This window comes from Poecilia reticulata, chromosome 6 (assembly GCF_904066995.2).
Source record: "Poecilia reticulata chromosome 6, P_reticulata-male-v2, whole genome shotgun sequence".
Taxonomy (NCBI): domain Eukaryota; kingdom Metazoa; phylum Chordata; class Actinopteri; order Cyprinodontiformes; family Poeciliidae; genus Poecilia; species Poecilia reticulata.
The window spans coordinates 23940847-23954747 of record NC_088835.1 but is presented as its reverse complement, the minus strand read 5'-3'; the positions used below and the strand labels follow the sequence as shown (position 1 = coordinate 23954747).

Here is a 13901-nt window from a genome sequence, read left to right as displayed (position 1 = left end):
AATTAGGATTATTCAAAAAGTTATTGTGACTGTTGGCAGGAAAGCTCTCCTGTAGTGGTCTGCGTTAGTTAATTTGAAGAAGCCTCTGACTGAAGTTGCTGTTTTCCCAAACCGGACTCATGAAGAGAATGGTGAGAGTTGTCCATAATTTCCTTGATTTTATGAAGACGATCCAGTTCTGTGAGCAGTAAGCTTATTTAACAACGTGGCTTGAGGACCGGGTGAAAGTTAATCACTGATGGACACCTGTCAACTCAGCCATTGTTTTCATGATTATTTTTTGTTGACCTCATGTAATATTCTAATCAAGTGAGAAACTGAATTTTGCATTATCATTAGTTATCAGCCATAATCATCAAAATGAACAAAAAAAATCATTTACATGTGAGAACTGAGTTTCACTTTTTAAATCCAGTGACTGAAATGAGTTAACATTTTAATGGTATTCTAATTAGACATGTTATATTCTGTATCCTACCACTGACTATTGTTAAAGGCGTATTTTGTTTTGTTGTTTTAAGCAGTAAAACATGCAATTATTGGTTTTAAATCCAATTTTATACTATTCAAAACTTGAATGATAGCAACACCTTACCATTCATTGTGAATTCTGTATTTGTCTCATTAACAAATGTCCAAATGCTCCTGTTACATTTTCTAATGCTGAACAGCCCATGTTGTTGTAGAGTGAGGCTCTATAGTAGACTGAGCATATTTGTACTTTTTTTTTTGCAGGGCTTTTTATGCGGCTCGTCTTTAGCCTTCAGCAAAGATCTCCGCCCACGCCCAGGCGCACACACACAGAGTTCCCCTCTGCACACGTGCCAACCAGTAAACCCTCTCGCTGTGGCAGGAACAAGTACTTCAGTATGCACAGGAACAGCTGCTCTTAGTTGCCTTCACGCAGGTGGCTGCGAGGTCGTTTCTCCATCGCTCCCTTCAACCAGTGGAACAACTCTTCTACTCTTTAATGTGCGCCTTCCATCTTGGAAGGCGCACATGCAGTATGTTGTTCTTTTTGCATCAAAAGTCTTGTTGGGAACATTATGTCATGGTACATTAAGTGATCACCCTCCAAAAGTGGCATTTCCTATTGTTGAGGGTTTTTTTTTTCTTCTTTTCCCCTTCAACAGCCTGCTGATAAGTTTTACAGGACATACTTGGAAAATAGAGTGATGAGATACATGTGGACTAATAGTTTTCTGGCATCAGAACATTCTCTGCTCTCCAGTTGAGCAAACACACTGAGTCACAGTTTACCAGGCTGCCTTAGGCAAGTCCTACATAGCACTACGTGTGCTTGTGTCTCTAACTCACATGTCCAACAGTTCAGCTTGGAGCTGGGAAGTTATTTGTCTTTGTGATTATCTCGAATGCGACGGTCTCAGAAGAGTTTGTGTAAACCATCCAGCGCTGCTGCTGCTGTTTACTCCTGTAATTATGATGTTGTACAACCTCTGCAGTAACTGTTGGGGGGGATATAAAGAGTTCAGTTAGGGTAATTTCATGAAGAAGTTGAAGATTTGGTTGTTGTTTGATCTTTGTTACTTGAAAGATTAATTTACATAATGTTTTATGTCCCATAACTACATCAGGATTATCAACAGTACTCAAAATTTTAGATTAAATCAATATATTTAAAAAAAAAAATCTATTAATGCATGACTGTCGGTTTATATTTTGTTCTATGTAAAAGGTATTGAGTGTTTTCTTGTAAAGTTTAACCCTTGAGTGACATATGTTTAAAGTCTCAACATCAGCACCAAAGAATGAGGCACAGTTTTATTTTTGCAAGAGGCATAAGTATTTGAATTTTTAAATGTATTTCATATGGGACAATAATTACACTCTGTCACCGTTGGTCAAATTCAAGAAGTATATGAGTGTTTTTTTTTTTTCCCCCCAAATCCTTAAAATTGTTAACATGGTTACTTAACAAAGACATGAGTCTTGGAAATTATTTTCTGTGGCTCACAATTTAATAACAGAATACTGAGCACTGGTGAAGGTAATTGGGAATATTTTTACCGGTCTGAGATCTTTCAAAAGTACGCAGACAAATTAATATATATACATTAATTCTCTCTCTCTCTCTCTCTCTCTCTCTCTCTCTCTCTATATATATATATATATATATATAGTGTGGAGTAATTAATAGTAATTGAGTAATTTGTGAATAGATATATTCACAGTAAGTGTCGGAGTTGTACTTTTTACATGTGTTGCTGCGGGTGTGTAGCTCTGATGTTTGCGTGAAGTAGGCCAGGACAGTGTAAACATCTGGCCCCGTCCAGGGCTTGCTGCCTGTTGAGAGCCATGACAGATGGGAAGGGAGCGCATGGCTCAAACACTTCCATCTTTGAACGTATCACAGTTGTCTTCCCAAAATAGCCGTCTCCTCACCGCCTTATATGTGCAGGCCCTTCGGCGTGCGCCTGAGGGGGCATCATGTATCTAGGCCACACAATGCTGGCTGTGGGTTCATTGTTGCTGCCTACCAGCAGGTTCTGTCTCTGCCCCCAGAGACGAGGCCTCTCTACATGTAGCGGGACTTTTTAACCATGCAACTTACTCAGCTCAACCGCGAGTGTCTCCTCCACCTTTTCTCCTTCCTGGACAAGGACAGCCGGAGAAGTTTGTCCCTCACCTGTCGTCAGCTGCGTGAAGTCTACCTTGACCCCTGCCTATGGAACCTACTCCACTTCAGCTCCCCTTGTCAGCTTAGATGGGACAACTATGTGCTGGGACCGTCACTGCGTTACTTAACAATATGCTGGTACTCCAGCAGAGTCCAGCTGGTGTGCAACATTGAGGACTGGTTGAAGAGCTCGTTCCAGAAGGACATCTGCAGCAAACATGACAGCCTGGTCAGCACTTTCCTGGCCCATGTGTGCCACATGTGAGTGTCTACGTGCATTTGCTCTTTGCTTAGTAAAGAATCACAATAAGTTATGAAACAAAAGTGAACAATCGAAGATTATGTGAGACGTAAAGCACAATTTCATTCGGGGATCCTGTAAACGTGGATAAAACGTTATTTGTTAGATATCATCCAAGGATTCAGGTTGCAAGTCTTCTGTATTTGGTTTTGCAGTGTGGGCATTTTAAAGCAGCATTAGGTGAAATGGTTCTAGCTGTGACAATAAATTATGTTTATTAACATATCTCTTAAAAGAACAGCTCCCCCCCCCTCCCCTGTATAAATGCAATTTATAGATTTGTAAGTTCATTTGTATCCTAAATAAATTTAAATGATGTTTAGCTTTGATGGTAAACTTCACTCTTTGCATAAAATGCTAATGTTTGTCTTAAAATTAGAACAAACTTAGAATCCAGAGAAGCTACTTACAGAACAAGAACGTTTACTTATTGCTTTAGACACTCGACCCAGAACAGGAATCAAACTTATTAGTTAGTAAATAAAATGACCTTACCTTATCTTACCTAAAAAATTATGTGATTAGATTTTTTTATTTATTCCCACAGAACACAATTTATTGATGCCAGGGAGAGCTGTGCTCAGTTCAAATTTGTCATTTAAGTACAAATACTTTGCGCCACTGACTAACAGGTTAATTTAAATAATCTTTTTTAAGTACCAGTACCTTTTTCATAGACCTTTCTTTTTTTTTTAAACAGTCACATTACAATGAAAGACATAAAAGCAAACGATAACGATAAAAACTTGCTTAGGCTGGAGAAGGCTACAACCAGACAGAGAATTCACCTTTAGAGGGACACAGGATTTGAAAAGTGGAAGTGATGCAAATATCAGGAAGGAGAGAGCAACTGAGTGCTCTGGTTGTTCTTGAATGTGAGGAAAGGGATTTTAAAAATGTATGTGATATTTAACCAGGAGTCAGAGGAGCTGCTGCAAGACAAGCGCATTCTGATTGGTGGGAGGGTTTCGGAAAGCTGAGTTCTCAACTAAGTGGAGCCACTTCAACTGGCTCCTCTTGGTGTGGAGAAGCAACAGCTCTATCGTGACGACCAAACTTTAAGAGAGCCCAGAACCCCAATTAGAAAAGGGCTCGGTCTTGATCAACATAACTATGAACTTCACATTTTTGTAAAGTGCTAGCGATAGAGTGCCACCTGTTGGCCTGGCAGCAGCCTTCTAAAACTGTGTCCCTTTTCTTGGTTTTGGATGTCAACAAAGCGGCGGTCATGTTGATAACCGTGTCAGGATGTTTTAAGGTCTCTAGAGTTCAAAACTGTGAGCACTGGTTTTAGTCAAACCCTCATGTTTAGCTGAAGGCACCAAGAATCAAAATCATTAAAAACAGATGCCGTATCCAAAGTTGCCTGTAAAATCAAAACAACAACATCTGCAGGATATGAGACTAATTCTATTGCCAAACACAACTGTTGGCACACGTATAATTATATTTACTGAGTGACGTGAAATTTGTATGTGATAGGTCATTGAAACTTAGCTCTTTTGGCTCCTGGCCGTGTGTGTGTGGCCGGCCCCACAGAGGCCAGGAATCAACCCACAGAGGCGTAATGAGGTCTCTGGATAATTTCTTCAAGGCAGCCAGTAATAACTGCTGATGTAAGGGGAGCTGAGCCGCTGTGGCAGGTCAGGACAGAAGGGGGAGAGGAGGCTGCACGTCCTGCATTGTGAAATTTGAGAAGCACGACACGAGAGCTGCGAGATGACTCAAAACTGGAGCCACCTCCTTTGTCGGAGGGCTTGTATTTCGGTGCCTTTCAGGCCTATACTCTCTGCATGCTGATAAACCTTCCTAAACTGTCTGAAAAGGGAGAGGAAACGGAGCGCACGTGACAAAGTGGGAGGGGGCACAGAAGAGCTGTGGGAGTGATAAAAGAGTTATTTGGCCACAGACACTCCCAGTCAGCTGCAAACTGGAGATTTATGCAGGCAGGTGGAGCCTACAATTGGCTCTTTGTTGCTGTTTGAGGAGCGAACATGTGCGTCTGTCTCTGCCTGCCTCCTCAACTCTGACGCCACATTTGTGTCTATCTTTATCTCCCTGGGAAAACCAATAAAGGCCAGCGTGTCTACAGGCCCCTTTATATTGTTTTAAAATCCAACGCTCCTTCTGAACGGATGAGCATCGTAAAATGATTTATCAATAACTCATTTCTCATTATTCTGAGGTCGCAGTATTAATTGCACAACATAAGGAAACATGCTTGGTGTACCATGCTGGGTAGGTTTCACAGTGGGTGGTACTCGGAGATTTGCCTCGACCTTTGCAGTTGTTAGTTGGATTTTTCCGAGCTTTGATCTGCACCATTTGGCTAAATTGATGCTTACAGTTACAAAATCAAAAGGAGCACGTCCTGTGCTTCTATTTTAATTATACTTTCTGCTGCCAACAAAGACAAAGGTTTAGCTTCGCATATTCGTCACCTGGATCTGAAAGGCTACAAATTTCCCAAACCCTGCTAGAAAAGAAGCTTTTAATTCAAAAGACTGATGATGATAAAGCAAAAAAAAGTGTTCATCTTAGTTTCCCAAACAGGCAGATGGGATAATTTGAACAGGGAAAACAGGCTTAAGTAAACCAAATGGTTCATTAGAGACGTGATTACATGTTGGCATTTTGTTGGTGTTTCACGCGGACCAGACAGCTCACTAAGCTGTTTTGTTTTAATTAGGAACACATCATGTCTAAACCCAAACCTTGAAATGTTGCTGACACTATTGGAATACTGAAGCTAACAATTGAGAAAAAGAGGGTTATGAATTTCCTGAGCTTTTAGATCGAAATAAAACTCTTTTGATGATAACTGTGGTTTCTAAGGACTAATGAAACTTTAGGTAAACAACAACTCAGCATTCACCTATATTTTTTTTTTAAATAGAGAAAATTGAAAGTAGAATCTGACATCAGAAAACAAAAAAATTATATTCACACAAAATGGTGTCTATCCCTTAAATAATTTAAGTTAAATTGTTATTCTACCTAATCCTGTTTTGCTTGTTGTTCTTTAGTGTAACATAACTGCTTGGTTGAATTCAGTTACTTCTCACAAGTTATTTAATTAATATTGTATCTATCATGTAGTCACTGAAATCAGTACCTACTCACAAACCTGCAGAGGATAGTGAAGAAACAAAAAGTTTGAAAAAAGAAACAGACTCATTGGTGTGCCTGAGGTTAAATATCATTTCATAAAATAGGTCTTGCAAACGATACTACTCTTTACATTTTGTCAAATTGCTGCCACGTTTATGCACCCTATTACTTTTTTATATGATATTCCAACACAAAGTGAATCAAAGTGAAAGGAAAGTGGTTCTCACACATTTCCAGAGAATCATTTTTTGTCCGTTCTTCTTCACGTGGTGCTCCACCAGTCATACTGTGTTTTTACGTAGTTCAAAAACTTTGGTCTTGTTTGGACAGAATGTCTCCTTTCTCATTTTGTGTCGACATCTTGCAAGCTACTAATGTTGTCCTGTCCATACATTCCCCCTTCTGAGCATTTGATCTCTGCAGCTCCTCCAGAGTAACCTTAGACCTCTCGGCTGCTTCTCTGCTCTCTGTTGGTTTATGTGGACGGCCATATCGCATGACTATGTAGCTTTGCTGTGTTCTTTCCATGTTTAGATGGTGGATTCAACAGAACTCTGTGAGATGTTTCAATCTGGGATATTGTTTTAACGAACAAACCCTGCTTTTAACTTGTTCACAACTTTATTCTTTACTTGTCTGGTTTGTTTCTGACTCCCCAAGGCTAGAAAAGACAACCAGACTTTTTTTTTTTTGGGGGGGGGGGGGGGGGGGTTTGAAATGCAATGTTTTTCCTTGTATTTTTCAATTTCAATTATTCCCCTCCTCTCACTTTTTCCTTCCCCCCCATCCCTTACACACATACACGCACACCTACACACACGCACACCTACACACACGCACACAGACGCACACAGTGCTCCAAAATGAAATTTGTCAAAAAAGTTCAAAAGGTATATCTGTGTGAGAAAATTAAAGTGTTGCATACAGAAATGTGTGGTAGGATAAACTAATCCACATAAACAGTGAGTATCATAAGAGTGCGTTACGTAACAATGCTTGATAATTTCTTTATAACTCCTCCTGTTATAAATACCCAGTTTGTTTGTGATCTTTGCTTTGTTTGTTGTCATGAGACAACAAACGAAACTCAAAGCGCTACGATCAGACCTCTTTCACATCCTCGTCATGTTTTACTGTCAGTACCGTCACCTAATAAAGTCAGAGCGATCTTCTAATGGCACGGCCAGGCACATGACTGAGCTTCTGCATGTTCAAAGGTTACTGGGGCAGCACTCGCACGGTGCTGGAATATGTTTGGCTCACATGTAGGGAAAGCAGTAACATTATGTAAGTCTTTATATAATCTGCATCAGCGAACATGAATGACACCCCTGGTCCAAGTGTCTCTGCCTGCATCCTCGGTGGAGATGGCCTGCAAGTGGGCTGCACTCCACCGATACTCGTTTTTTTATTTGTTCAAAGTGCTTTTTTTGTAGGTAGAGCAGAGAAGGCCCTCTTTGTCTCACACTAAACATCCTGCGACTGTTTTGTTGAGTATTAATCAAATACTCTTGGACTGTGGACACACAAAGAGCCTCAGTGGAACAGAGCATACACAGAGGATAGATTGGTGTAGGATTCACCTTGGCTAGCGTTACACACAGGTCATGTTTCTTCTTCTCCATTTACATCTACCTATGTTTCCTCAGACTAGTTTTGACCTCAGCAATACTCATCAGGAAAACGCAAACAAATCTGCCATTGTTATTTGCTTAAGATTTGACTTAATCCAGAGATATTAATCCCTCCTTTTGGTGTGGTGTGGAAGTGACTCACCACTCTCAACAAGTGTACGAAAACAAAGACTGTGACTGCTGTCTGTGCTGCAGGTGTCCTAACCTTCTCACCCTGACGCTGTCCGGCTGCGCGCACATCACCGACCAGGACGTGGTCTCTGTACTGCAGAGGTGCAAGAAACTGCGCAGCCTGCGACTGGAGAACTGCGTGCGCATCACAGACCGAAGCCTGCGAGGCGTAGCAGAGCACGGGGACAACCTGGAGGAAGTAAGAGTGGATTTCTGCAGGAACATCACTAAGGCTGGGCTGCAGAGCTGTAAGGAGATGAGGCCGGCCATCCAGCTGAGCGCGGAGAGGAGTGCTGATATGATTCCTGATAGCAAACCTGAAGAGAAGGAGCCACTTAGCAAAGCTCTGCAGAAATTCCTCCAGTACTCCTGAAGAAAGCTCCTAATGAATAAAACACCTCTGACGCGTTTATATGAGGACTTGACAGTGATGATCATGCTCTTTTTTTGATAAATTATTATTTTGGTTTTAAATTCTAATAACATTTTGTACATTTTATATTCCCCCTTTTAGATATTTTGTTTCTTATAAAGACCAATGCAGTTTCTTCAAAGTCTTATCTAGACGTGGCCTTAACTCTGATTCTTAAACTCACATTTTAATACTGTAATTATTTCACTTTGATGATTGAGCAACTGGTTTGGAGTTTGCTTTTGTAAATTGTACCATCTCTACATGAAGACTATAAGGCCCCAGATGGCTGCTAAGACAAAAAGCAGTTTATTTTGTTCCTACACAAATGATTAAAAAAAACTCTCAATGCCTTTCTGTTTCAGTGACACACAGATTGTATTTGTTTTTTTATGTTCAAAGAAATGTTAAATTAAAGTTTTCCATTTTATGAGAAAGTATGTGTCAGACGATTTCTTGGCAATATACTTCTTGGTACTAGTGATTTCCTGGAGGACTCCTGGAACATTTGTCTTCCCATCTCAGTTGTGTTCAAAGGTACATTTATTATCTGCTCACAGATTATTATCAACACAGCAAATCCAAAACTGCTCAAGCATTCATAATTCTCCAAATTCTCTCTATATAGATTCATGCATGCAGGGTGTGATTTCTCCTTTATGACCCTTATATATGTGATGGGGAAATATGCTTACTGAAAACAATGACTCATAAAATTGCATATATACTTACCAGCCAGTTTATTATGTTGTGCTAGAACAATGTTAAACCTTATTTTGCCTTAATTCGTCGTGACATGCAGCAGGTAAACAAGTATCAAATACATTATTCATATTTTTTCAGCTTAAATAATTTTAATGAGACCTTTCTCACACAAATGTCAACAACCCAGGTAATTCTCAAATACAAAGAAATCAAAGTAAGTTAGTGTATGAATGGACTGACTTACTTTTTATTACCTGCAGGCAATAAAAAAATATGACATTTAAAACTAGAATATTAAATCAGCCCATAAAAAAAAACATTTAATAAAGAAATGTGGGCTTAATGAAAACCAAGCTTAGCACCAGCTTAAAGTTTATTGACAAAAAGTACTTTTAATCTGAAAAATTGTCCTCATCTGAATGCATATTCTAATCTATTGACTATCACTGTGTGTACAGTAAGTACGTTTCAATCAAATTACTTGGCTGTTCTTCTTTGCAATTTTTTTTTGTGTCACCTTTACTTTTCTGTCCAAAATATCAATAGTAAAACATAAAAATCTCACAAAAACATCACCTCGATCACATCTCCGGTTCAATTTGTTTCATTCCCAGAGTCAGCTGGAAAATGCACGTTCACATTTCTGTGTAGAAGACTAAATATTGCAGCAACAGTTTTACAGCTGGAACTTTAATCAAGACGAAATGTTTTATTGTCATGGCACTGATCCAGACAGCGTGATAAAGAAGAGATTTATCCGGATGTCCCAAGGGATGTTTCATGTAAGTCTGTGGAATGTCTCTTTGCTTGTGCTGATGAACGATGGCTTAGTTGAATTTATGACACATTTTCTGTACTCTAGCCAAATAAGGATTTAAAAGTAAAATCTCTGCAAAATAAAAGTGAGAGACTATACTAAATTACAAATAAAGAATGTGAAGCTAAACCATCCCCCCCACAAACATTCAAAAAAATTGCCGACACAAGCAGCAGTTTTGGAGCAACAGGATGTTGATCAATTTCGTTTTTGGAGCTATTACTGATGTGTCAATCTGCAAGCTACAGCTCGATTTTGCTGCTTGAGCTCAGTTTAGAAAAAAAATCCATAATGCTTAAGGGATTCATCTCAAAACCAAGAGCATAATATATTAATTTGATTTCATTAGACTGAATGGTTGCTGTAGGTCAGTAGTTTAATGTACATCATTAATATGAGCACCATATTAATTCTTTACTGATTCATTTAAAACTGCTAGTCTTGTAGTTGCTTAAACAAAAAGCAAATAATTATGTACATACATTCAAAATTATAAATATAGGCTCAAATTCATACATACTCTCCAAATTTTAATGTGAAAAAAATAAATTGCTATTTGCAAGTTGCAAAAGATTTTTTTTTTGTGACCACCAGCAAGCTTCTGATATATTTCTGCTAAGATTTTTGACAACTACTCTTTTCACAAATGGGAGGGGATATTTAAATGGGATGGCTTCCTTGTATTAATTCATACCTCATACATTTTCAGTGGGGTTAAAGGTCAAAGCCATTCCAGAAACTAAATGGTAATTTCCTCTTCTTCATTTGAAACCACTTTTGGAACAATATTTCAACCATCTATCTGTTGCATTGAAGTGAAAATGAAGACCGTGAATGCAACTGTGTTGAACATTTATGGACTATTCTTAAAGCTAAAATCCATGCCAGGAATCCTGGTAAATTTGTAGTAATTGGCTTCAAAACACATGTCCTTTCTCTGCCACCTCCTACAAGATTTGTACAAATAAAATTGGGAGTGTATGTCAAATCAGAGCCTGCATGTTTTTACATCCCTCATATACTAAAACATGTGTTTCCAATGTTTGTTTTTTTTAATAATTGAAGTTATTTGTTGTATTATCACTCCACGCTAAAAACAAAGTTTAAATCCTACAATAAAACCCTGAAAAACGAATAAGACATTCATGCCAAAGACAGATTTATGCATATTTCTGCCTGACGCTGTTTCCTCTGCTGTTCAGCATAACTGCTGTTATTCAGGCACAATGCAAATTACAAAAGAATTGATTTTGCTACTCTTGTTCTATTAGAATAACAAATTTAAATAAAAAAAAACATCAAATGGATCAAACAATTAACTCTAATCATTTTAATTAGCAGCTTCACACCAACCAAACAGTATCATGTGGAGCGAGGAGAGGCTTTTCCTCTTTGTAAGGAAGCAAGACAATGCAAATTTAAACAGCTTTAAAAAACATTGGTAACATTTTTAATAATGTATTTGTGATTTGTTTTGTTTTTTCTAAGCAAAGGTGTCAGAAGCATGTACTGCGTAATTAAAAAGTGAAAAATAACATTTCAACATCGCAAAGATCCTTTTCTTCTCACATAAAGGAGTTGGTCTTATCTTTCACAGACACACATTGTCTGCATTGAATTATCTCAAGGTAAAATTTTCCTCAGGGAAAGATATTAAAACAGTAGGGTCACAATGGAGTACTTATGAAAATAGAAAGTCTGAACACTTGTCCAAAGGGTGTACAGAAAATTGATGGATGATTTGTTGGGGATTTTGAAACGTTTTTAAGTCTTTCAACCCAATTCTGATAGTGGGCAGGAAGAAGCTGGAATTGGACACACAACTTTGTCGACTGAGTCGCAGTCTTTCTAAAGACAGTAAGGCATTTGTATATTGTTGTTTTCATGTTTGTCATACACAGTGTGAATGCTCTAAAGACGACCCCAAAACAAAATAAGAAAGAGCAGAAAATCAAGTCTGTCATACAAAGAGAGGGAGTTCTGTGGTGTTGGTGGCGTTGGCCTGCTCCCTTGGTGAAATTTGAGCTGATAAAGACAGGATGTTGGCAATAATAACAGGAGGAGGTATTGACGCAAAGAACGTAACAGGGATATGGGTAGGCATTTGAGTCTCAAAAGCTGAAATCACTGGTTTCCTGGCATGCTCATGAGGTCAGCCATGGGAGGCATTTTCACAACTTAACCCCAGAAATACCCACTTATGTTGGAAGCTAAGAAGAGTGGGGTGATTTACTGCAACCGAGAGAGAAGCAAACAAGCTGGAAGATTTTCAGTAATTTGTGACTGAGCTCGTTCTTTCCCCGGCTACTCAAGGAGAATTTATTTATTTTTTCTCAGAATGACAGCAGAGGGAAATACATTAATCAGCATCTGTGCGACTTTGAACAAGTCAAAGCTTTGTGTTGTCAAGAGTCGGAGCTGTAACCTGACACTTCTCTTCAGATTGCATGCTCTTTACTTCCAAACGACAGTGTAGACAGTCGATGTGCGTGCCACTTTCTTGTGAGGGGAGAAAAAAAAACAAAAAAGGCTTAGTTCTCGTCACGGAGAAAAAAGAAAAAGATACAATACCCTCCACAATCATTGCTCCCTCTGGTAAAGACTCATACAAATAACCAAAAAAAAGGAACAAAACTACTGTTATGGAGAATTGGTGACCCAAAGATGGGGGCGGAGTGGGACAAAAGAAACAGCCTTGACATCCTTCCTTTCATTAGTAAAGGGACTTGTTTCATCTGTTCTCGTCAACAAACTGTACAGCAGTCTGCTGTCGTCATCTGATCATGTGAACCTTTAATGCCACACATTGATATTAAGACATTAGAGAAACGTTAATAACTTGTGGTGTTTAAAATATTAAAGCCTCATTTAGGTTTTTACCCCATTTCCATTAGGTTTTGTACTTCAGCTGTTATCCTAAATAAATACTTTACCATTAAATAAATTGTAAGGTAGTAGTATTAATTGTATCCCCATTATGATACGTATGTGTTAAAACTACACTTGGGTTTTCCACTCGCTTTTTTATGAAATAATACTTTTTGTTTAAGGCAGCTAGATATTAGAAAAAAATATGTACTGGCAATACTATTGCTAAACTTTGCTATGGCAATATTTATTATGATTACCATTATTTCCCAAAAATATTTCCTACAATTATCAACCCATTTTTTTCAGAAGTCAGGTTTTACTACTAACTCCTGCTTAGCCTGTAGCAGCTTCACACCTCGTGAGTTATCCTGCAAATTTTAGACACATCCTTGTTCCAACACATCAAAATCAAATGTACACATTTATGCTATGGATGCCAGTCAATAATGGTGGAGCCTGCTGCATCTAATTGAATGTAAGGTGAGTCTTGGATTGATTTGTTGCAGTGACAGGAAAAGATTAAACTCCTTCGCTGCGGCTGTAGTAGTCCACACCTCCTAGCCTTCCACTACTCTGAGGATTTATTTACTTCCCGCTACATGCGACGGGTCCATTTCTGATACCTTCACAGAAACCCACTTAAAAAAAAAAACAAGAAAAAAACTATTGCTTTGACATTGTGGCTTTTTTATGTGTTATAAAGCAAGTATGAGCAGCACGAGCAATCACAGCTATGGTTGTTGTGCGCATGGAGAAGAAAACCGCTTTTGTTTGTCCACAATAAAATAAAACGACAAGACGATAAATCTCATCAAGGCTAGAGACACATCAAGTGGCAGTTATTTAAGTCTCCGAGCCTCAAGACGTCGACTCAGAAGTCGTGTTGAGTCTGATATGAGTTACAGCCCTCTTAGCATTGTATTTCATGTGTGTGCTTTGGTGCGTGTTTGTGTTATGGTTGCACCTTCTTAAGCAGGTGTGAGTCTGTCCTCAGGCTCCCGTCTGCTGCAGATGGAGGCAGTAGTTTAATAATGTAGGAGAGCTTTGAAGCCCCTCTTCTGTCCCGGGATACTATATTCTCCACATTTCCTCCAGGAGTAACTCAAAGGCTTCGTGCCTCAGGCCTCAGTCCTTAAGTAGCTCTCTTGAGCCTATCTCATAGCGCAGGCCTCGCTCTTGAATTATTTAGCTCGATCTCGTCATACTTATTCCAGAGGTGATTCGTGCATCCAGGAGAGGAA

At 38.9% G+C, this 13901-nt stretch overlaps 1 protein-coding gene across 1 annotated transcript; it reads left to right on the top strand.

Annotated features, from left to right (window-relative positions):
- The first annotated feature begins 2188 nt into the window (after window positions 1-2188).
- Window positions 2189-8575, top strand: fbxl22 (F-box and leucine-rich repeat protein 22). The gene is made up of 2 exons (XM_008412247.3): window positions 2189-2899; window positions 7880-8575. The coding sequence occupies exons 1-2, from the start codon at window positions 2562-2564 to the stop codon at window positions 8226-8228; spliced, it is 687 nt and encodes a 228-aa protein (XP_008410469.2). The 5' UTR covers window positions 2189-2561; the 3' UTR covers window positions 8229-8575.
- The last annotated feature ends 5326 nt before the right edge of the window (window positions 8576-13901 follow it).

Excerpts from the sequence above, each read along its gene's own strand:
- fbxl22 (XM_008412247.3), top strand. The coding sequence starts at position 2,562 with ATGCAACTTACTCAGCTCAACCGCGAGTGTCTCCTCCACCTTTTCTCC. Across the intron at positions 2,900-7,879 it reads CTGGCCCATGTGTGCCACAT|GTGTCCTAACCTTCTCACCC; the intron begins GTGAGTGTCTAC and ends TCTGTGCTGCAG.